Source organism: Sceloporus undulatus, chromosome 1 (genome assembly GCF_019175285.1).
Source record: "Sceloporus undulatus isolate JIND9_A2432 ecotype Alabama chromosome 1, SceUnd_v1.1, whole genome shotgun sequence".
Lineage (NCBI taxonomy): Eukaryota > Metazoa > Chordata > Lepidosauria > Squamata > Phrynosomatidae > Sceloporus > Sceloporus undulatus.
Window position 1 is genome coordinate 81,241,331 of NC_056522.1, and position 24,089 is coordinate 81,265,419.

Consider the following 24,089-nt stretch of genomic DNA (forward strand, 5'->3'; position numbering starts at 1 on the left):
ATAATAATAATAATAATAATAATAATAATAATAATAATAATAATAATAATAGTTTACAAAAATGGTAGAAGCAGCATCCAAGATATCTGACCAATGTTTAAGGACATGAATATTTGTAAAAATACTTAATTAACTAGTGGTCGCTGGTAATTCCATAAAAATCATCCTTGCCTTCTTGTTCTTTACTGTTCAGAGTAAGAACTGGGAGCCATCACATTTGCCTGTGCCATAGCACCTGGCCACAAAGATCACAGTTATGGTAAGTTAACAACCAGCATTTATAGTGCAAAAAAATAAAATAAGCAACAGGATTATTTTATCTATCTCAATTTATGGTTTCATTTTGCAGAGGAGAACCAAGGCAGGTATCTTTGATCTTCATTCAGTTTGGGTGCTTGTTTTTCACCTTGATCCTGAGGAGACTGTTTTGGGAAGGAGAGTTTTTAAGTGGCACGAGCACAGATTCAATTGGACTCTTTCTGAAGGTAGAGCCAGGCAGTTCTTAGCTGCTTCAAAGAAGAAAGAGAAGAGTGCAGGATCAGCCTAAGTGGCACATTCCAGTAGAACCACTGTTGCTCAAAAACAACACAATGGTTGGTGTGTGCTGCTTTCAGCTCAATCTGCCTCCTGCCTTTTTTTAGTTTAGAGTTACAACAGCAACCCTGTCATGGAGAAAATTACTCTTCACAAAACTCTTCAGTGGGGAACTAGTACTAGAAGCACTTATGTTACAGTGTATTGGTTCTGTAAAGAATGTCCTTGGAATTGTACACCCAAAACCAGCACTGTCTTACTAAGGACATATGCAGGCAAGTATTTGTGTCACACTTCATCTTGTTTCATTTTTGTCCTTCCCTCCTCTAGAATACATCTTCATGTTTGTTGCAGGCATATGCTTTGTTCTCCCAATAAATGTTGAATTTGTACTACTGTCCCAGTGGAGAGGTGTAATTTTACTTTCCCACCATTAATTTCTTTGGGGATTGAAATGTACAGATGGAAGACAGGGTTGGAGAATGAAATGTAAAGGAAACAGGAGGCACACTAAGCAATTAAAAACAGAAACAGAAAACAGAAGCATGTCTTAAAAGAGAGAAGTATGTTTGTATTTTCAAGTACAGGGGGAGAAAAGTATTCAGAAATATAAGAGCTACCGTAATCTAATATTCCAGTACAGTACCTAACAAATAAGCCAATTTTAACACTTCTTATTGATCCCTTCTAAAAAAAAACCCTGAGCCTCAGTACACAACAGCTGCTTCTCCCAAACCAGCAGCATCAAATATGAGGTGGCTAAAGCTATTTTAGTATCTATACTATTACATGGAATAGAGATATAGGAATTAAATTGATAAAAACCTCCAAATCAGTATAATCAGGACAATGATATGAAGTTGGTAATAGACTCTGTTCACTTCAGATAATGAAATGAAGTATCCAGTCAGACTGCATGAAAAGGATCCACTGAACTCATATGCTGAGGGCCATTTTGATTATTGAACTTGCTGTCAAAGAACAAAAAGTAATTTTAAATATAAGAGGAGAGAGTTATAAAAGCGGTGTAAATCCCAAAGAAGAGGTTGTCTCCCCAAGATTCAAGGGGCATGGAATAATATTTATAATGTATGGAACAAACTATTGACAAAACACTCTCTTTAAAGATTTGCATGAGCAGCAGTCTCAGTGGATGTACTGAAGCATTACAAAATCAATTGGAACAGAATCAAAGAAGCAGTGGAAACTAAAAGCAAGGTGCTCTCTTAACTAGCTTCTGATAACACATCATCTTCCACTTCACAAAATGTCAAATACTGAATTTTAAAAGCAGTGGGGGGAAGGGAACTATAAATGTCTCTGCAAAGAAACCAGGTTAATGCAAGTCCTGATTCATCACAGTTAATTTGACAAACAATCCCTCTGCTTTCCAGTTTTCCTGTTCTGGTGAGCAGTTTCATTAGCTAATATATACTGTAAGCTATTTCAGTGAGCATTTCTCAGTGACAGCAAAGGACTGGAGGTTCATTGGGTCACAATAACATACAACATACTTTTCTTTGCTTTCCCAACCATTTATTTTCATGTTTGCATCTGCTGTTGTGCATAGAATGATTGGCATGTTTCTTTACACCAGTTCAACAAAAGATGCTTCTTTACTGCTTGGGTGAAATAAGAGTTATGCCACCCATCACCTTTGGAAATTTGTCTCTCATTCCAAAGGCTGCTGATGCCAATTTACTTTCTCTCAAAGGTGCCAAGTTTCTAGTGAGAAGAGAAGTGTGTTCCATTTCTTGTAGATTTTAAAACCCTCCATGTTTAAATTCTGTATACTGTCTTTAGTGTTTATTTGTTTTCCCATATCTCTTCACAAACTGAATTGCTTTGGCGAAGGCAGAAAATAATGACCTAGCTAAAGCTTTAACCCAGACCCCCTAGTGTTCTACCAGCTGTGCTATTAAGTTAAGTGGCTGAATCTCTCTCCAGTTCTCTCTCTGATATGACAAAGAAACTCATCTATGTATGGCAGGCAGTGATGTTTAAATTTATCCCCTTCCCTTCTTTACCCTCATCCTGTCTAGCCTTGAAATTAATATAATCTATCATTGATAAATAGGAATCGGGGGAAGGATTAGACAGATCACCCAGATGGTAGCCTGGGAAGAAAAACCCACCCTTTCCTTATGCAAATCTTACCTAATGCTGTCTCATATACACATCACAGTGATATACAAAGGGCACAGTTGTAAAGACGTGACTGGCATTTGTCACTACAATGTAGGATGCAAACAAATTAGACCATGAAACCTTTAGCCCACTATCCCAAGCACAACAGCTTGCCACCCTGTGCAAATAGAACCAATCATAAAATGCTTCTGAAAACAGACCTGCTTATCTGGACCAACCACCTATCTATTAGAGTATCCCTCAGCCTGCTTCATGGCCACACTGGATTTGGATGGTGGGTGATATATTTTAGCATTGCCAAAAGTCACCAGCTTGGGGAAGGCTGATCTACTGTGTTGCATATATACAACCAAATATATGGGCACACAAAGGTAGAAAATTTCTAGAGTTCTTACAGAGGCAAAGGTATTTATTCTCTTGTGCATAGTAGGTGTTCAGAAATGGGAACAGATACATGTTCACCAACTATCCTAGTTTGGCAGGAGTGGTCCCTGTAAATCCTCTGCTGAACCACAAGGCAGGAGAGCTTGGGACAGATGGTAGAAGAGGTGTTGCCTACCTTACTATCCCAAGGGAAACTTGGCCATAGGCTAGACAGAAAGGTCTACACTCCAAGCTATTCTCCTATTCCCAGATTCTCTAAAGAGTAGGAACCTGAACATTCAATAAGAGATAGAAAAAAAACTTTCTGTTCCTCTGAGAGATGGGGAATTTCCTCCTGCAGTTGCAGTCCTTTTTGAAGACTTTACAGTGTCCAAAAATATTAAGAGTCAAATACTTATCATTAATAACTATCAATACCCCACCTTTCCCAAAACTGGGACACAAGGTGACTGAAAAAGCTTGGAGTCCTGAGGGAGGGGCTGAATTCTACACTATATGATACCTCCGTAAGTGGAAAATATTTTTAATGCATGCCAATCCTCAGAAGTAGGAAAGAGGTGCTCTCAATGATGCTGTGCAGGTGATGCTAAGAAGAGAACTGAGTAGATAGGAATTTGCCTGTCTATAGAGCCAAGCATATATTATGAGACTTTCTCTGTAATGGGCATTCACTCACTCCTGCTTGTTCTGAACTCTAGATGTTCACAAGATATTGGTTTCTGTGTGCAAGGTTTTGTAAATAATTCCCCCCCCCCTTTGCCCTAAAATATAGGCTATTTTCCCAACACATTTGCATTCTGCCCTTTCTTAGTGTTAGCTAACTCCCCCCCTCCCATTATAAGGCACATATTATAGCTTGTAATCCTTTGCTGTTTGGTTTTAAAATAATCTCCCACATGTCAAATAAAACTAGATGAGGGATTCAGTACTTTTAAAAAGCTTTCATATAGTAGTAGACCAACCAAGATTACAATGCTTTTGAATTAAGATGTTTACCAACAGCTAGCCTAGAGGAACTAGGGATTACACAGCTCATGCAGGAAACTTGTCCCAGAGTGAGTGACCAAATTCAGTAACTTTATTGCTAGTTACAGGAATATCTACTGTCACTTTCTGAAGTCCTTCAGCATTGAACATTCTGACCTATTTTCTTACCAAAGCCTAGAGGCTGAAGTTTCAGACATCTAACAAAAATGTGAATAAGTATTTCTACTGAGGTGTCTTACTCTTAGTTATTATATAAAGGCAGGAATATAATCAGATGCTCTTTCCCCAGTCTCAGCAACAATAAAAATAAAATAAAATAATCCTGTTTTAGTTTAGTATATAAAAATTCATCTTTAAGAATATAACTACATTTACCAAAGGAAACCTCCAGTAACCAGCTGCTGGATAACAATATTTGTCTGAGACTTGTTTTTAGGTTTTGATTCAGGTGACATGATTATTTAATTCAAGCCTGTCTTCTGCTGCTGAACAGTTTATGAGGATGGCTTCTTCTCTCAGATATACTCTGTTCCTTTCACTTCTGTTAGCAAAAAAGGCACTATTGCTGTATATTTAGCACATGCCGAAAATATTCTCAATCTAAAGATGAAACTGGCTGATCAGGAGGGCTTTAAATTGATCAGGAGGGCTTTAAACTGAGTTCCGTGAGGAAGGGAGACAATATTAAGGAAGGTGAAAGGGATGGTGAAAATAGTCAAACTGACATAGAGGAAACAAGAAAAAAAGTGCAAGGACCCAACAGTTGGAGGCAAAAAATCTTGCACAAGCAGCAAGTAAATGGGACCCGTGATCTGCGATGTCTCTACACTAATGCACAGAGCATGGAAAATAAGCAAGATGAACTCGAACTCCTAGTACAACAAAGCAAATATGATATAATAGGCATCCCTGGTGGGATGAGTCTTATAATTGGAATGTGGAAATAGAGAGGTATAACCTTTTTAAGAGAAATAGGCCAAACAGGAAAGGAGGAGGAATAGCACTATATGTCAGAGATATTTACACCAGTGAAGAAATCAAGGACATCAATACTGGCAGCCAGGTGGAGAGCATCTGGATAAAAATTAAAGGGGAGGCAAACAACAAGGATATTATTGTGGGAGTCTACTACAGACCCCCAAGTCAGACTGAGGAATTGGATGATACCTTTCTAGAACAGATGACCACACACTCAGAAAGGAGAAATGTAGTAGTGATGGGTGACTTCAACTATCCTGATATTTGCTGGAAGTCAAACTCAGCAAAATCCTCAAGGTCTAGCAAATTCCTCACTTGCCTGGAAGACAATTTCACTGTCCAAAAGGTGGAAGAGGCAACAAGGGGGTCAGCTATTTTAGATCTGATCCTAACCAACAAGGATGACTTGGTTAATGGGGTGCAAGTGGTGGGATCATTAGGTGGAAGTGACCATGTTCTCCTGGAGTTTGTAATACAGTGGAAAGGAGAAGCCAGGCATAGTCAAACACACATTCTAGACTTTAGGAGAGCAAATTTCAGTAAACTTAGGGAAGTATTGAGGGCGATTCCATGGTCAGAAGTACTAAAAGATAAAGGAGTTCAGGACGGATGGGAAATTCTCAAAAGGGAGATACTGAAGGCACAATTTCAAACAGTTCCGGTGAGAAAGAAAAACGGGAGAAGTCTCAAGAAACCAGGATGGATGACTAAGGAACTTTCAACCGAGCTAAGTTTGAAACGGAACATGTATAAGAAATGGAAAAAGGGGGAAATCACAAAAAAGGAATTCAAAGAAATAGCAGGCATGTGTAGGGGTAAAGTCAGAAAAGCTAAAGCACAGAATGAACTCAGGCTTGCTAGAGAGGTTAAGAACAATAAAAAGGGCTTTTTTGGATATGTCTGCAGCAAAAGGAAGAAGAAGGAAATGGTAGGGCCACTCCGTGGAGAAGATGGCAAAATGTTAACAGGGGACAGAGAAAAGGCAGAATTACTCAACACCTTCTTTGCCTCAGTCTTCTCAGAAAAGGCAAAGGGTGCTCAACCTGAGGATAATGGAGCAGAGGACAGAATAGGGGAATTTCAGCTCAGAATAAGTAGATAGTAGAGGAATACCTTATTAATCTAAATGAATTTAAGTCTCCAGGACCAGATGAACTCCATCCAAGGGTATTAAAAGAACTGGCAAATGTAATATCGGAGCCATTGGCAATAATCTTTGAAAACTCCCGGAAAACGGGAGAAGTCCCAGCAGACTGGCGGAGGGCAAACGTTGTCCCCATATTCAAAAAGGGAAAAAAAGACTATCCCAACAATTATCGTCCAGTTAGTCTGACATCAATCCCAGGAAAGATTCTAGAGCAGATAATTAAACAAAGAGTCTGTGAACATCTAGATGGCAATTCCATAATCACAAAAACTCGACATGGGTTTCAGAGAAACAGGTCATGCCAGACAAATCTAATCTCTTTCTTTGATAAAATTACCAGCTTGGTAGATGAAGGGAATGCTGTGGATATAGTATAACTTGATATCAGTAAGGCCTTTGACAAGGTTTCCCATGACATTCTTGCATACAAGCTTGTAAAATGTGGGCTAGACAAGGCAACTGTTACATGGATTTGTAACTGGTTGACCGGCCGAACCCAAAGGGTGCTCAACAATGGCTCCTTTTCATCCTGGAGAGAAGTGACCAGTGGGGTCCCACAGGGCTCTGTCCTGGGCCCAGTGCTATTCAACATCTTTATCAATGACCTGGATGACAGAATTGGGAGCATACTTATCAAATTTGCAGATGACACCAAATTAGGAGGAATAGCTAATACTCCAGAGGACAGGACCAAGATTCAAAATGACCTGAATAGAATAGAAAGCTGGGGCCACAGCTAACAAAATGAAATTCATCACGGAGAAATGTAAGGTATTGCACTTAGGGCCGAAAAATAAAATGCACAAATATAGGATGGGGGACACCTGGCTGAATGAAACTATGTGTGAAAGCGATCTGGGAGCCCAAGTAGACCACAAGTTGAACATGAGTCAACAGTGTGATGCGGCAGCTAAAAAGGCCAATGCAATTTTAGGCTGCATCAATAAAAGTATAGTGTCTAGATCAAGAGAAGTAATAGTGCCACTGTATTCTGCTTTGGTCAGGCCCCACCTAGAATATTGTGTCTAGTTCTGGGCGCCACAATTCAGAAAGGACATTGAGAAACTGGAGCGTGTCCAAAGGAGGGCGACAAAAATGGTGAAGGGTCTGGAAACCATGTCCTATGAGGAACGACTTAGGGAGCTGGGGATGTTTAGCCTGGAGAAAAGAAGGTTAAGAGGTGATATGATAGCGCTATTTAAATATTGGAAGGGATGTCATATTGAGGAGGGAACAAGCTTGTTTTCTTCTGCTCCAGAGAACAGAACCCGGAACAATGGATGCAAGCTACAGGAAAAGAGATTCCACCTGAACATTAGGAGGAACTTCCTGACAGTAAGGGCTGTTCGACAGTGGAATGCACTCCCTCGGAGGGTGATAGAGTATCCTTCCTTGGAGGACTTTAAACAGAGGCTGGATGGCCATCTGTCAGGGATGCTTTGATTTGGATTTCCTGCATGGCAGGGGGTTGGACTGGATGGCCCTAGTGGTCTCTTCCAACTCTATGATTCTATGATTCTATGATATTCGGTCTGAAGCTGCTGTCCATCAGGTGCTGGAACTGGCATTGAGATTCCCAAGAACAGAGCAGGTCTGGCACTCTGACATCACTTTTAAAGGCTTGAACCAGAACCAGAAAAGTTGCCCTTTCCCCTTGACATGCACTGTCCAACCAGACCAAAAGTCAGTAGGAAAATGTCTCAAACTGAAAGCATAAATCCCAATTGGAAGAGAAATACCACATATCTCCCAAACTCTCACTGATTAAAATATACTCAAAAGACACAGTTAATTGGTTTGTGGCATGTTAAAGAAATATCATGACTTAGCTCTTTTTGCTTTGTGGCTTTAGTACTTAAGGACAGCTTTCAATTTGTTTCTAACCTGTATAGTGAGGTTTTCAGTAAGAGCCCTATGTTGTAGTTGTGTGCCTTCAGGTCATTTCCATCTTGTAGTGACTCTTTGTTGTTGTTCTTCTGTGCTTTCAAGTTGTTTCTGACCTATGGCGACCCTTGGCAAGTTTTCCTTGGTAATTTTCTTCAGAGGAGTTTTGCCATTGCCATCCTCTAAGGCAATGAGAGAGTGTGACTTGCCTAAGGTCACCCAGTGGGTTTACATGGCCAAGCTGGGAGACAAACCCTGGTCTCTAGAGTACTAGTCCAACATTCAAACCACTACACTACGCTGACTTTATGGTGACCCTAAGGTAACCCTATCATGGAGTTTTCTGAGGCTGAGAGTGCAGAACTCATCCAGTAAGTTTAAAATGGTCAAACGGGGAATTGAACTTTGATCTCCAGAGTGGTAGTTCAATGCTCAAACTACTGCACCATGCTGTCTCTCAAGTGTCCTAAGGATTCCTTTATAACATATGCTTGCAGAAATCTGGTTTATATCTAGGACTGGATGGCCCAATTATAAAAACATGCCAAATAAGTTTCCAAAGTCCTATGAAACTTGGGTCTAGGTTATCAGAAGGATTGTATCTTCCCATATGACACTGCCCAAAAACACTAAGAGGAAAACACTTTTCTCAATTCCACTGCCTTCACAAGAATACTTGGAGGGAATGGAGGAGAGGGATTGCTCTCCTTGTAGAGTCTGAACTCTCTTTCATTGTCAAGTGAAGACCTTTTGACTCCAGCAGATATTTGGGAACTGATTATTTTATATATTGGGTTTTCTGTTTTAGCATGTGTGTTTATGTCCTTCAAGCTGCCTGTCGACTTATGGTGACCCCATAAGGGTTTGCTTAGGCAAGGATTAGTCAGAGGTGATTTTACCAGTTCCTTACTCTAAAATATAGCCTATACTACCTAGTATTTGTTAGCAGTCTCCCATTCAAGTACTCACCAGGGCTGACCCTGCTTAGCTTCCAAGATCAGACAGGATCTGGTGCCTTTAGGCTATTTAGATACTGTACTGGTTTATCCCAGATGTTCCTAACATCCATGGATCCTGGGATGGGGGGGTCTACAGATAGACCTAAGGGACCTATGAAGTAGGAGTAGAAAAGATTAGGAAGGTCCTAATTGGTTGTATAATTGACCCTTAATAGTTCCCCATCTACAGATGTAGAAATGGGGTCCAAGTGTTGCATGATAATGACAAACAATTAAACTGCAAAGTAACCCACAATGGCCACGTCTGGACAATCAAATTCCAATTTAATAAATTGGAATATCAATGAGCTCCATGCACTGGCATGCAGCTGTCTGCTGCCACCATGCTCTTCCCTTTCGGTCAATAACTATGTCTAATGATTTGCAAACCAGCCAGATTCAGAAACAAACTTTCAAATACAGTGCATCCTTTATGTCCACTGGGGTTTGGTTCACCCCATAGATATCAAAAGCCATGGATGTTCAAGTCCCATTAAATACAATGGATAATAAAATGGTGTCCCTTATATAAAATTGCAAAATCAAGGTTTGCTTTTCAGATTTTACGTGGTTTTTGAATATTTTCAAGCCATGGATACTTGAATTGGTAGCCACAGATTATGGATAGGGAGGGCTGAGTGCATCATCCAAAGATGGCCTCTGAATCCTGGGTTTGCTTGGAAGCTATTAATCATGTTTCCTAGTTTATATACTATGATAAGCTGTCATTAAACAGGGCTTCATCTTTTCTTTCACCATTTGTATAAAGGAAAAAGCAAAATGGCAACAAAGGGATTGTGTATACCTTCATGAACGTTCTGGATTATGACCAGAAAACAATCACTGGCTCATGGATAAATGTGTGGAAAGGCACCACTGGAAAGAAACATGCTGAAAGTTCTGCAACCATATGTGTAAACCACCCCTAGCTTTCTGATGATATTTTATTTTCCTGCTATGTATGTTTTTTAATGATTCTGTATTTTACCAGATTTAATTTGAAGTGTTATGTATGTGTATTTGCTATGCAATAATTTCGATGGCTGAGGATAAGGGGAATATAGAAGTATGAAATGAATGCACATTAAAAAGAAAAATAATTGCAAGAATACATTTACTCTCTTTTCTCTGCATCAGATTTTAAATCCCCATGTGAAAGAAGAATAGGAGAAAGGGCATCCTTTTAAGATTTAAAAACAATCCATAATGCTATTCAAGTTGCAATTTGAGTAGGATTTTTCTTACTTTGTCTCTCACTTAAAGATACTGTAGTAAATAGATGTCAGGGAAAAGGGATTCTTTATCAAATGTCAATATTAAACCATAATAATATCTGGGTAGGATATATGAGAGAAAATTCCCTAAGAGGTACATATGACTTCCAAAGAGATAAATGTGTTTGTGTTTCATTAAATGAAAATAAATGGGTGATGAAGTGACAGGATGTAGATGATGGAAGTAAAGAACTTTAAAAGGAATAAGTAAATCAAGAGCTTGTAGTTACAGAAATTCAGTTTGCTGTTTAGTATGTGTGCGTGGAAAAAAACACAAAGAGAACATCAAAATGCCAGATCACATCCCATCTGTTTCTGCTTCTTGGTGGATAACTATCTCCAGTGCCAAAAAGCCATTTAAATTTACTACATTGCAGCTACTGATAAATATCACTTCTGTGAAGATCTAATACTAAATAAGAACTTGATTTTGAGATAATGCTCACATGCAGCTGTTTCAAATAGATCAAGGTTTTGCTCAACTCAACACCTGGATTCTATAAGGCTGCAATTTGTTACCCACTGTGATTCTTTGCAATGCCTCCCCCCCCCCTGAACACAGTACTGGAACACCCCCTCTTTCCTCTCCACCCCCATGTAAAACCAAGACACAAAGCAAGATGAAACACTATCACAAGATGCAGCTCGTAAATGATGAGAAGGGGGGAAAAGGCCCTAGAGGAAGAAGGATGAAAAGCTGGATATTGGCAAAGGGTGGCACAGACAAGGGGTTTTCGGAAGCTCTCATGATGGGTACCTTCCATGCAGATCTGACAGTCACAGAATGGTGCCATGAAACTGCCTCCAGCAATGGAATACATTTTCTAGCACATCACAGCAACTGCAATGGCATCAATTCTACTTGCAATCCATGTCCAAACAGGGAGAAAAAAAAGTTCTCAGTGGTCCTATTTCAGCACATTTCAAGGACTAATTAAATCCTCATTACTTTCTTCTAATTATTCCAGAGCTCTGGGATTTTACTGAGCAAGTCTCTGATGGTGCACCAGATGAAAAGGGTTAAATAACCTGTGTTGATTTTGAAACTCCAGACCTATTCCAGACCTTTAGCATATCATCAGCATTATCATGAATATTTAACTACATACTGCTGTGAAAATTATAATGGAAGAACAATTAAAAGTTTTTTTTAATTAATCCTGACCCATATACATTTGCCTTAATAAATAAGGGCTTTTAAAGCATCCCCCACACAAGAGTATATGCCAGAATAACAGCATGAGAGCATGTAATGTTTCCATTAGATTCTGTGTTTTTAGCTGTTTCCTCTCTGCTGTTTTAATTTGAGGATGATGAACCAGGGCATACTTATTTCAAACCAAAAAGTGCACTCAGGATGCCAAACAAATGGGTGCTTGGGGAGCTCTCTTAGAATACAGAAGAAAATATTTAGCCACTTTTCATTAATCTTTTAATAAAAGATTTTATATTTTCTATTTTAGTCTAACAGAGAGATCACATAATAGATAAATAGTATTTCAATATTTTTATAGCTTACCTGACAAACCAGCATCCAGACCACAGACCTTATAGGTTAAACCAGTGGTGGATAACACATGATAAGCACACCTTATTAACTTGAAGATCCCTCTGATGCCAAATTTTGGAAATACAACAGCTTGTATACAACATTTTTCCAAAATTCTGTTTTGTGATAGTGACATATATTATACTCTTAGGCTTAAAAACACACAGCTGGCTGCTAAGCAGTCATGGTAAACCCAAAAATAAAATAAAATAAAATAAAATAAATAAAATAAAACATTTTCAGAAAGAAATAACTATAAACATAATAGATTGTTTGTGTGGCTTGAACTCAAGAACTGTGTTCAATTGTGGTCTTAAATAGTAAAAACATTCTACAGAGAATGTGACTAAGAACCAAGAGTGCTGAGATCTTTTCAATAAACACATTAGTGGTCTTTTGTTCCATCAGTTCATTCATTTCTCTGAACAAGGACAGAAATGTTACACAAAGTGCTAGAAGGAACAAAAACACTGACTGAAATTGGAGGGTCACTTGATGTTTTTAGCTGGAAATGTTTAGATTGGTAAGTCAAGTGTTTAAATTACTGTAACAGATGCTTGCGGATCAGGTGTCTTCAGCAGGAACGATTTTCTGCTTGGGTTTTTATCAGTAAATGACAAGCACCTTCCCTTTGAGCCCTTGTGCTTTCCCTTCTTCTGTTCAGTGGAAAACAGTTCAAGCAAGCAAAAGAATCAACTAATGTAACAGCCTTTTAAAAAGGTGAAGTTTTCCATTTCAAAGAAGTTTCTAATCAATGACAGGACACAAAAGGGAATGCACGCATGTTTATATGCGCACTTCTCAGACCTTACAGAAGCTTTGGGGAAACGTGCTCTGCAAAAAATCAATATGACCTCACTGGTTACAAATTTCATATCTGCTGCATGAAACAAATGGACATTTTAAACAAGCTAGGTCACAAAGATTAGCTGTAGCATGACAGGAGCTTCAATAAATATTCTGAATAAAAAGGCAAGTCTGTTGAGGAGAAACAGTGGAAGAATTTTTTAGAAACAAAATGGCAGCAGGCTTGTGCCAACAGAGCAATTTGAAGATTAGAGTCTAAATTCTTAAACTGCAGGTCACAATAAATTATTCATTAAAAAAAATCCAACCATTTTTATTTGGCCTTGTGATTAAAAGTTGGATGCTTTTCTCCCCTGCATTTCATCAGATTCTTCATGAGGCAATGAAGACACTGATGTTCAGCTCCAATCAATGACCTCAGCTGGAAACGTTCCCAAGGGCAGATAAATGCACAGCAAAAAGAGATTTAAGCCCTAGAACTTGGAGTCTTCTTGCAGCCCAGAATTTAATACTACAGGAAAAATATTCCCCCTTCATTTAGCCCAGTAGTTCTGACATGATTTAGGTACCTTGGCTGAACCCAAAGCCACAGTTAACTGGCGGTATATTTTTGCACCTCCAGCAAAGATATTTGCATTTTGTAAGATGTGATAAGGAACACCTATAACTATAGTTTGTGGGTGAGATCAGATGATTCATAGTGAACTTGTTAAGCCAGCAATCAGTTCTCTTCAATAGAGTCATTGAGATATATGATTCAAGGTAGATTCCAAGGAGGGGGGTGGAGAAGGGATTGCCCACATGCTAAGAAACATCTAAGTACAAACATAAGAAACCCCCAGCCTCTATTTCTTGACATAGAGAAAACATACCATACATACTGGACTGTAAGTTGACCTCCTGTACAAGTTGAGGGCAGGTTTTGGGGCCAAAATTATGGATTTTGATATGATCCAAGGATACGTTAAATGTAAAACCTAGGGGCATGTAACAAAGGATCCAAAGAATGAAGCAAAGGAAAACAATGCCCAAGAACTTCAAAATTTCAGCAGGCATAACTTTTTATGCTCATGCGAAAGGCTTGATGGATGAGAGAGCTGGGGCAGTGTTTCCAGGACAAATTGTACTCTTCTCTTTCTGACAATAATGGAGTGTGTACTTTATCCCATCTTTGACTGCAGCAACAAATGCATGTGAAACTAGTACCTTGCTCCAAATAACATGGAATATAGAAAAGAACCCACACAATCCCTCTCTTTCTAATCCTTTAAAAATTGCTGATTAGCAATACACGCTCATATACTAATTCACAGAATCTCACTTCGCATTGTAGGAATAAAGACTCTGTTCCTCTAAGATCATGTTGAACACATTTGAACTGCAGTGTGAAAGGCATTTTGAGACAAAAGGGACAGAAATGCATTTTCAGCCTACCCACTCCAATCTGCTTTAATTTTATAGGAAAAGAAAATTTATGGGTTATCACAAAAAGCATATGAATTTATCAACATTTTGAAACTGTGGGAAAATTGCTGGTTGCAAAACAGTTTAACATGCTTATCCTTCAGAGACCAAATTCTAAGTCAGATATTTATAAATAATGTTTCCTGTGTCCAGGCCTTTTTTTGAAGACCACTGGGAATCTAGCAAGATCCTCTGATAACAAATGTTTTTTAGAACACTGAGCTCTTTCTTTTAACTAAGTTCTTGTAGATACCTCTTTTTCATTTACTGTCCCCACAGAAAATAGTTTCATATAGAACTTTTGCTAATAAATGATTAAAAGTTGGATTTCCTTGTTGAAAGAACACACAAGCAAATATCACCCCTCTTTTATCAGCCTTCAATGCAATGCTACTTATCTTCTAACACATACCTCGGTCCTGGGGCATCGGGGACTGGCTCAAAGCAGGATGGGATCCAGATTCTGACTGGCTACCAGGAGTCTGGGATGTCATCTGGCTACCTGTAACATATATAGATAGATAAAATAAATAACTTGCTCCCAGTGAAGCAAAATATGGTGTAGGAAAACATAACTGAAACATTTTCTCTGAATGTAAATTCCATTGTGTCCAGTTGGGCTTACTCCTGGGAAACCATGCACAAGACTGTTCTGTAAATGACTAAAATGTGCTGTGTCCTTCCCAGAGATAATGCAATAGGTTTAGCCTTTTTACAACCATTTCTTCATTTATATATTTATTTATTACTTGGAGCCCAAGGAAAAAGCATGCATAAACATATTTAACATCAGGCATGCTGAGATGTTCAATTTTGTACTGAGCCTGTTCCCAACATCACTGACATGATCCAATTTGCAGTTGCAAATCTCCTGACACATATTTTTGTGAGGCAGTTTAACAAATCCAAGTCTGCTGAACAGTGGGACTCATCCTGTCGAGCTTTATCTGGCCTCCAGCCAGGAATGGACAGCTGCCAACAACAGAACCAAAGATAAATTTCATCTGTGTTGTTTGAAACAAAACAAAACAAAACAATCTACCACTGAATCAATGGATTGAATGTTATCTCAGAGTCAAATTTAACAGAGCAGTAAAACTAATGTGTATATAATGCCTGTGGCATGAACTGTGTCATCCAAAGAAGAGCTTAAATCATAACTTACACTATCCAAAACTAGCATGTGAACTGACTGAGAAAGGAATCCAAATAATGTTTAACCAAAGGAAAATGTGACTTCACAGATGGCATCACAAGCACATCACAAGTTGATTTACATCTCGACCTGAATATTTACATAGCTATAGGCAACGATGCAGACAGAATTGCTTGCATCAACAGTAGCTATATCACTATCTATGTGAGGTCAAATTACACATGACACTAGATGCCTCTTTTAATTCTGTGATTCAGATTCTTTTTCAACCCCCCACCCCACTAACCCAAAAAGAGTGGTAGATCTATTCAACACAGGAAGTGGCACAGAGACAAAATTTATTATCCCTTTTCCTTATACTGTTTTTATTTCCAGTGAGAAGTACCTCCAAACTTGCAATTTAAATCAGAAGTTTCTAAAAAGCAGGATATAGCTCTTTTGAAATTAATGGGATAAATGCTGTCCCAGCTAAATTGCCTGTCAGCTATGCTCACCATGTAAGATGTTACAAAATTCTTCAAAGGTTTCATTCACAAAGCTGGGCCCATAGGGCCAAAACTCCAGTAAAATTATACCCTCATCATTGTTAGTTCTACTCTCAACTAGTGATGGAATAGCAATTTGACAGTTTTCTGACTGAGGTCAAATTTGGAATTCCTGATCACTCAGGAAACTTATGTGAGAAGAAAAATGGCATGTCAAAGGTTCTTGTTTCTGGCACAACATAAACTGTATACTTTTTGAGAACTATAGAACAGATTGAAAAACCTGCACAGCTTTGTAGTAAAAATCTATGCTCTTAGTCTTTTCACTACACACAGAAAACTGTGCAGCTTTCTGATAATCTTCCCACACACACTTACATTGTTTTCCACAATATACTTGGTGAAAGTGCACAAAATTCAAAGATAAATTGTAAGCCATAAACTCATACAAGCAGTGAGGTAAAAGGTTTGACATTGTAGCTGCAACTTTTGCCAGTCTGATGCAACCCAAATGTATGCAACAGGAAAAGGAACTTGGGCCAATGTCAACTGCAGCCACACATTTTACGTGTGTGCAAGATCGCTGTTTTCTATAATCCTGCACTATAAAAACCTTACACAACAAAACCACGTGCATATTTTTGTGCATGATATCCTTGCTGCACCAGAACTGTGCATGTTCTGGCTATGCTCATTTGGCAATGGGAGTTAGTGCCAGCAGAATCACTCCAGATCATGTTGCTGTATAGGTACAACATCTTAAGTCTAAAGTCACATTGCGGTGTTGGCCACTTCTCTCCTGCTGGATTCCTTTGCAAGATTCTGCATAGAATGTGGTCTTTAATTCATGAGGAAAACCTAAACTGCTACCAGCTCCAGAAGAGGGATTTTCCTCATGTTCACAGCAGGTAAGGAAAGAGCATGCCTCTCCCCACATTGCCTTCATTACCAGCCCCCTACAGATGCTGTTTGCATTTTAAATGGAAAGGCACACTTAGCATCACACCGAGTGTGGCAGTCACTCAGTGGTGTAGCTGTGAGAGGCAAAATCAGGTCACTGTTTTCTCAAATAATAATTCTGTTCTCTCCAATGAAATTCTCCTCCAGACCCCAGATTTCTAGCACTGCAGTAACATAAAACTGATTTATTTAGATTTATTTAAAATTTCAGTTGAACATCCAGTTTAGACATCCCAATGGAATGCAAACAAAACAAATATAATATTTCTAAGTGTGAATGAATTTCAATGTTTCATTATCATTTGAACTGAAGAAGGGAACACAAACATCCCCATACCCACCCACAGATTCATCAATCCATCTATCCATCCATCCACATAACAGGAATGTGAGGCACTCAAGTACCAAACAGGAAAGACACACCTCTAAATTAAGACAATCAAAATAAATGTTCTAGGATGCATCAAGAGAAGACCACTTATTTATCATAGTTACTCCTCTCCTCTTGGACTTGTATTAAACTAGTTAACTCATCAATTTGTAGTCCTGAAGTTGTGCAGTAAAGTGTTGACTTGGGAAATAAGATTCTTTAAAAGATAGAATCATTAAATCTTGCTTACGTTTGGTTATCTGATTATTGTTTTATTTTTAAAAATGTGTGTTCTCTCTTTCTGTGCAAGGCATGTATAAAAATAAATGTAGCACTAAACAATTTATAATGAAATATGAACCAGCACAACAACAACAACAAAAATGCACAGGTGGGATGAGGATGGGGATGAGGAAGGGCTCCACAGTTTTAACGTTCTCTTAAAAGCTGACAACAAGGAGGATCAGGTGTAACTGCCGGGAAAGGTCACAGGACACTCTGCTTTCCACAACAGAATAGGACTTCTCCCTTGTTCTCATCTGCAGAACATTCATCAGCACTAGAACAATAGGACTTTTGAGTCTAGTAGTTTCTTCCAAAACTCATACACAGAAAGGCATTCCCACCACAAATGCATTTTTAATATTGCTAAGATAAAGCAGGGATTAAATATAGGAGAAAGAAAACAAAACAAATGATATTGCTAAAGGAAATGAATTGTCAGCAATAACTTAGCCTTTGACATTTATACATTTCATTCCAAGTGCTTCCACAGTACTATGATAAGAATAGCCCTACAAACAGGGCAATGTATTTTTACAGTTTCTATTACTACTATTTTTTTTCTTTTTATTGCATTTTCAGCATAAAAACATTAAAATATAACCACATAACACCAATACATATATTCCTACATACCTAACATACATATATGTTAACATGCATAAGCGGTGATCTGGGGAAAAGTGGTATATAAATAAAATTTATTATTATTATTATTATTATTATTATTATTATTATATACATCAAGCAACATCCTTAAAACTTGATTTAACAATGACATGTCTTGTACAGTGGAACCTCGCCATACGCGGGGGATCCGTTCTGTAAACAATGGGGCTCGTGCGAGGTGGCGCAGATGCGCGCGGGGCGCAACAGGCGCGCGCGCCCATTCAATTGAATGGGACGCGCCGCCCCTTCTGCCCTGTGCGCGCGTCGCGGCTTGAGCGCGTATGCTCAAGGCCGCGTATGGCGAGCGCGCGTATGGCGAGGTTCCACTGTACTTCTGTTTTATGTTGAATCTTTTTTCTTATATTAATCTGCATAGCTATTGTCAAACATAGAAATCTCATTTACTCTATTCTGTTGCTCTTGTTTCCTGAATTATCTCTATCTTTTCCCCATTCACATATGTCTTTACAGATTAAACATTCGGCCATGCAATTTTCCAGTATCTTTCCACCACTGACCATTCTTCTTCTATTTTTTGTACTGATTAGTTTTTTTAAACAACCAGTTAGGGTATCCATTTGTATCATGTCTTGCTAGTTTAATTAACAAATCTTTATAAGAAGGTATCACCTCAGTTTTTCAGTTCATTGCATATACTGTATAATTTTTTTCAGTCTGAGATCCAGGTCAATGCACTTGCCATATGGTATAATTTGAAATCTCGAAGTGAGAATCCATTCTTCTATTTATTTACTATTAAAGTCTTCCACTTAACTCTTTTTTTCCTACTCCATATAAATTCTGTTATATCTTTTTGCCACATCTTTAATATATTTTCCTTAGTAATGATTGGTAAATTTTGAAATAGAAAATTCATCTTAGGTAAAATGTTCATCTTTACTGATGCTACATTCCCTGACATTGATACATTAATTTTGGACCATTTTTGCATATCTTCCTTGATTTTCTTCCAATTTTCTTTATAGATCTATATTTTTTGATATCCAGATGCCTAAATATTTTGCTTTCTTTTTTCTCTTTAAATTCTGTAATTTCTGTTAATTCTGTCTCTTCTTTTTTCATCATATTTTTTTTTGTTATCATAACTGTTATTTTTGTTTATTTTAAAGCCTGCCAATTCTCTAAACTGCTTTATCATTTCTAATAGTTTCTGTATGCTTTTCATAGGATCTTCCAATAAAATAATAAGTTTGCAATTTATAGTTTAGTCCTTTTAAATTAATTCCTGTTAGTTCTTTATTTTCTCTGATTTCTCTATTTAAGGCTTCCAATAACAAAATAAACAACAGGGGAGACCACAGACATCCTTGTCTGATGCCTTTTATAATTTTAATTGGTTTAGTTCTTTCACAATTTGTCAGTATTTGTGATAATTGTTCTATATAGATGTTCTCTACCCATGTTTGAAATGTCTGGCCTAGCTTCATTCTGCATATTAATTCAAACAAAAAGGTCCAATTTACCTTGTCAAAAGCCTTTTTCATATCCAATAGGATCATAGCAAATTTCTTTTTGTTGGTTCCCCCCCCCCCCATAATATTCAATTGCATTCAGGATTGTTCTTATATTTGCTCTAAGGTTTCTTTTTGGGAGAAAGACGCCCTAAATCTATTTGTGAAAAATGTTCTTAAGTCTGTTAGCTATTATTGTGGTAAAAATTTTATAATCTTGATTTAATAGAGAAATTGACCTGTCTCTTGGGGATCTTTCATTTCTTTGTAAATACAGTTGGCCCTCCTTATCCACGGATTTTTTATCCACAGATTCAAGTATCCACGGCTTGAAAATATGGAAAAAAAAGCATAAACTCCAAAAAGCAAACCTTGATTTTCCATTTTATATAAGGGACACCATTTTGCTATGCCATTATATTTAATGGGACTTGAGCATCCATGAATTTTGTTATCCATGGGGGATCCTGGAACCAAATCCACAGAGGATAAGAAGGACCCACTGTAACAATTAAGTAAGCCGTGCCCCACGCTGCTGGTTTATTTCCTGTTTTTAAAATGGTATTATTTCTTCTTTTAATTCTTTATAATATAAGGTCATTAGTCCATCTAGGCCTGGGGTCTTCCTGGTTTTCCATTTTTTTTATTGCCTCTAAGATTTCCATCATTGTTATTTCCTGATTTTACAGAATCCTTTCTTCTTAATTTATTTTTGAGATGTTCCTTTTATCTAATAACACCTCATCTTTTAATAGCTTTTCATTTAATTTCCAGTTGACTTCTCTTCATTTTCTCTCTCAATAGCCATTCTATCAGATTAAGATCCTATGTAATTTTTGGTAGAACCTCCATTTCTTGAACATTCATGGCCATCTTTTTATTTATCAAAAACATATCTATTCTTGAACTAGAATTATGTACATCCGAGAAAAAGGTGACGCCATTGAAGTTTTTATATTTAAATCTGCACACATCCAGTAAATCCAGAGTTTCTATCAGATCAAAGAAGGCATTTGGTAGCCTACTTTGATTTTCTTTTCTATTATTACTATTAAAAGGCATGCACAATAGCCACCTTTACTAGTAGTATCACCAGTGGGACACATGTTGGACTTTCCTGTAGGTTACCAAGGTTTGCATAGGCTAAGAAACAAGTAAGTATTAGTGAAATATAGGATTCAATCCTATGGTACTGAAAATGTTATATATGGTAGACCAAATTAAGTCTATGCATTTTTAAAGCAAATTCACACTTTGCAATATTATCCTGTTTCCACATACAAGAACATAAAATATTTGTTTTGTCATATTCAAAATGTTCCTCTTCGATGAGCTGGTTGATGTGAAAATCTCATGTTAACATCTATGCAAATATTAACTTCCCTCCTTTTAAGACAAAACATTGTATCTGTCATTCCTCAAAGCTGTTTTGCAGTGTCATAGTCTGGGATCAAGTGTAAATAGCTGCAAAGTCAATTTCTACTTCATTCATTTCATCATTTAAAACTAATTAGCCAACTGTTCCATAGTTGATTTTCATGGAAAGATGCTAGAATAATATACAACCTAAAGAGATATAAAACTGTGTAACTGTAAAATTGATTAAAGGAATGATACCCAAAAGTAGTGGTTTATGGATCAGTGCTGGTCTGTGGTAGATTTCTAGGAAAGAAACAACTGAAGCCAATGGGTATAAATATCATACTAGCCACTGGTATATGGGGAGGGAGGGATAACCAGAGAAAACACTAGCTTAAGTAGTTAATTTGAAGAGAAATATAGTGATGTCAGGCTTCTAGTGAACAAAATCTATTGGAAAGGATCCATTGTCCTAGGGTTGGATATACTATACAATGCCTATCTAAGATTTTATTTAAAACGTTGTAAGCAAAATATTCTATTGCATCCCAATGCCCCCCCTTCCCCGATACAGTCCTCTGTGTGTCAGTTAAGTTATATTGTGCTCCATTGAGATTACTCCTGCATAATGCAGTGTAAACAACTTGTTCTTGTCCTAGTGCAAAGCTGAATTCAGATCAGTTTTTCTGACTTTTAATCTGTAGCTCCCTCTCTGTAGTTTAAAGCAATTACTGCTTGCCTATCTCATCTACAATTTTCAAGTTTTTCAACAAGGAGAGCTTTGTACAAACTGCAATATTCTGTGAGACTGCAACAACACCTTGGTTCCACAGTTTGCACATCTGCAAATAGAGGCAAGGTTCACTGTAAGACAATATGTGATACTGCCAATGAAACCTGTAATGCCCTCAGCCTTTTCTCTAAAGCTTGCTTAAGAAAAAGAGAACATATCAAAACCAAACAGTGACACCGTTTTTCAATTAAACGTAGCAAGACATGATGTTTCTACATTATAATGAATGTAGGACAGATTCAGTGATTCCAGACTGTAAACAAACAGTAATTTCTGGGAAACAGACAGCAAAAAGATTCATCCTGCATATACCTGAAGCAATGCCATTAAATGGGCTATTTTGAGGAAACCTAAAAACTTATTGTTTTCCAAAAAGTATCGTGTCACATGGTGCCATGGGAAACAACAAATGGCTAAATTGGAATACAACTGTTTCCTTCCTAGAATATCTGGATTTATGATAATTTAGCCCCTTTGGTTTTCAAGGGACTATCTGTGTTGGTTTAATTCCAAGTGAACTGGATTGTTTGCAGCTCAGGCAACAAAATAGGAGGCAGAGAAGCATTGTTGGAAAGACCTTGAATTGAAATTTTCTATGAGGATTCAATAGCACTCTTCCACAGCAATGAATAAGCTCAAAGCAAATGTATGTTGCTCAGTTTATCTGGCAGAGATTACATATTATAATGTGTACAGACCTGCAATATTTAGACATTCTTTTAAAAATACATCTTTTCCAAAACTTATATAATGTCATTATAAATTCTAATCCAATTAGACAAGACAGTTAGAAAATGATATGTGTCACTTGTTTAGTACTTTTGTCTGTATGCAAGGGTCTATCTAGACATGAATACAGGTGTTTTGGTTTTTTTTGCATATACAGTTGGCTCTTCTTATACACGGATTTCTTATACACGGATTCAAGCATACACGGTTTGAAGATGTTCAAAAAAAGTATAAATTTCAAATATCAAAGCTCGATTTTCCATTTTTTTATAAGAGACACCATTTTGCTATGTCATTATATCTAATGGGACTTGAGCATACACGGATTTTGTTATACACGGGGGATCTGGGAACCAAACCCCAGCCTATAACAAGGGTCCACTGTATTAGCGGTTTCTTCTCCCTCCTCAGAGAACACATAATGTCCCTGAAAGCATGCCAGAGTTTTGTAGCAATTTCATGAACTCATTGCATATGAGGTGCTCCAGGTATGTATCAATATGTTGGCAAATGTTGCATTTTAGACTTGAGTAAAAAGTGTACCAAATAATGGTAATAAAAAACAACTATGCAAACTGAATTGTGCAACTATCTTGTAAGATTGGATTTTGTAATCCCAAGGTGTCTAAATCATAGCCTACCACACTACTGTATACAGAATCACTTGTAACTAAAAATGAAGTATTATGTTTACTCCAAGGAAAAAGGAGGAAGATGATCTGCCTTTTTATTTGGTTTTATGTGGTAGCATGTCCTTATATGGAACATAACTGTAGGTGACAAACTGCAATACTGAACTGAAGGGAATGGTTGCAACCAACAAACACATATTCATCATCATTGTTATTGTCGTTATAAAGACCAAAAAGCCATGAGCAATCTTTACAGCCCAATAGCACAGGCCTTTTCACAATGCCAATTTTGCTCTGCTATTTTTGTATAACCATGATTGCACAATAGCGAGTTACTATGTCTACTAAACAAGCCAACCACTGCTGCAGACTTTCATGAATTCAAAATATACCACAGGGAATAAAATATCAGGCAATGATCCCAGATATTTTAGCAGAGTACCATGCAGGTTTTGGTAATATGGATGCCAGTCAAATCAACAGCACTGTGTGCCAGCCATAATGGTCATATTATATGTTAGGTAAAATGGAATGCCTATAACAATCTTTATGAAAAGAAACTATTGGTGCCTGTACAATGGAAACTATTTAAATTTAATTGCCTCCTTCTATTCTGGAGAGATCATGTCTAGAAGAAGGGCTTAATATTACACCATAATTACATCCCAAACCATATTTTATTAAAAGTTAAAAGAAGTAAGAACTCTTTTTATACAGGTTTGAGAAGCATTTGTGGACATCTTCAAAAGCATAACAGTTTGTCTGCTATTCACAGATTATGCAGTTATTCTCTTTGCAATAGCTTTTTTCAAAATGTGAATTACTTAAACCGACAGTAAACAAGGCATTTTTTTTTCAAGATAGCTGGACTTGAGCAGGACCATTTACCATATTTAAATTAAAATATATAAGAACTTGCTCCTGCATCCACCCTTTTTGTCTGGAATAGCCATGAAGAGACAAATCTCATAATATGGTTTATATGAAAAAGAAAGGGTCAAGAACCAAATTTTGAAGCTGGCTTATTC

General features: G+C 37.5%; 1 protein-coding gene across 5 annotated transcripts in view; it reads right to left on the reverse strand.

Moving 5' to 3' along the window:
• Nucleotides 1–24,089, reverse strand: part of ARID1B (AT-rich interaction domain 1B) — a 525,082-nt gene that overhangs the window by 114,011 nt on the left and 386,982 nt on the right. For all 5 annotated transcript variants that reach the window (XM_042445231.1, XM_042445228.1, XM_042445230.1 and 2 more), the window contains exon 7: nucleotides 14,567–14,656. In XM_042445231.1, coding sequence (XP_042301165.1) covers nucleotides 14,567–14,656 — 90 coding nt within the window. The remainder of the gene's footprint in view (nucleotides 1–14,566; nucleotides 14,657–24,089) is intronic.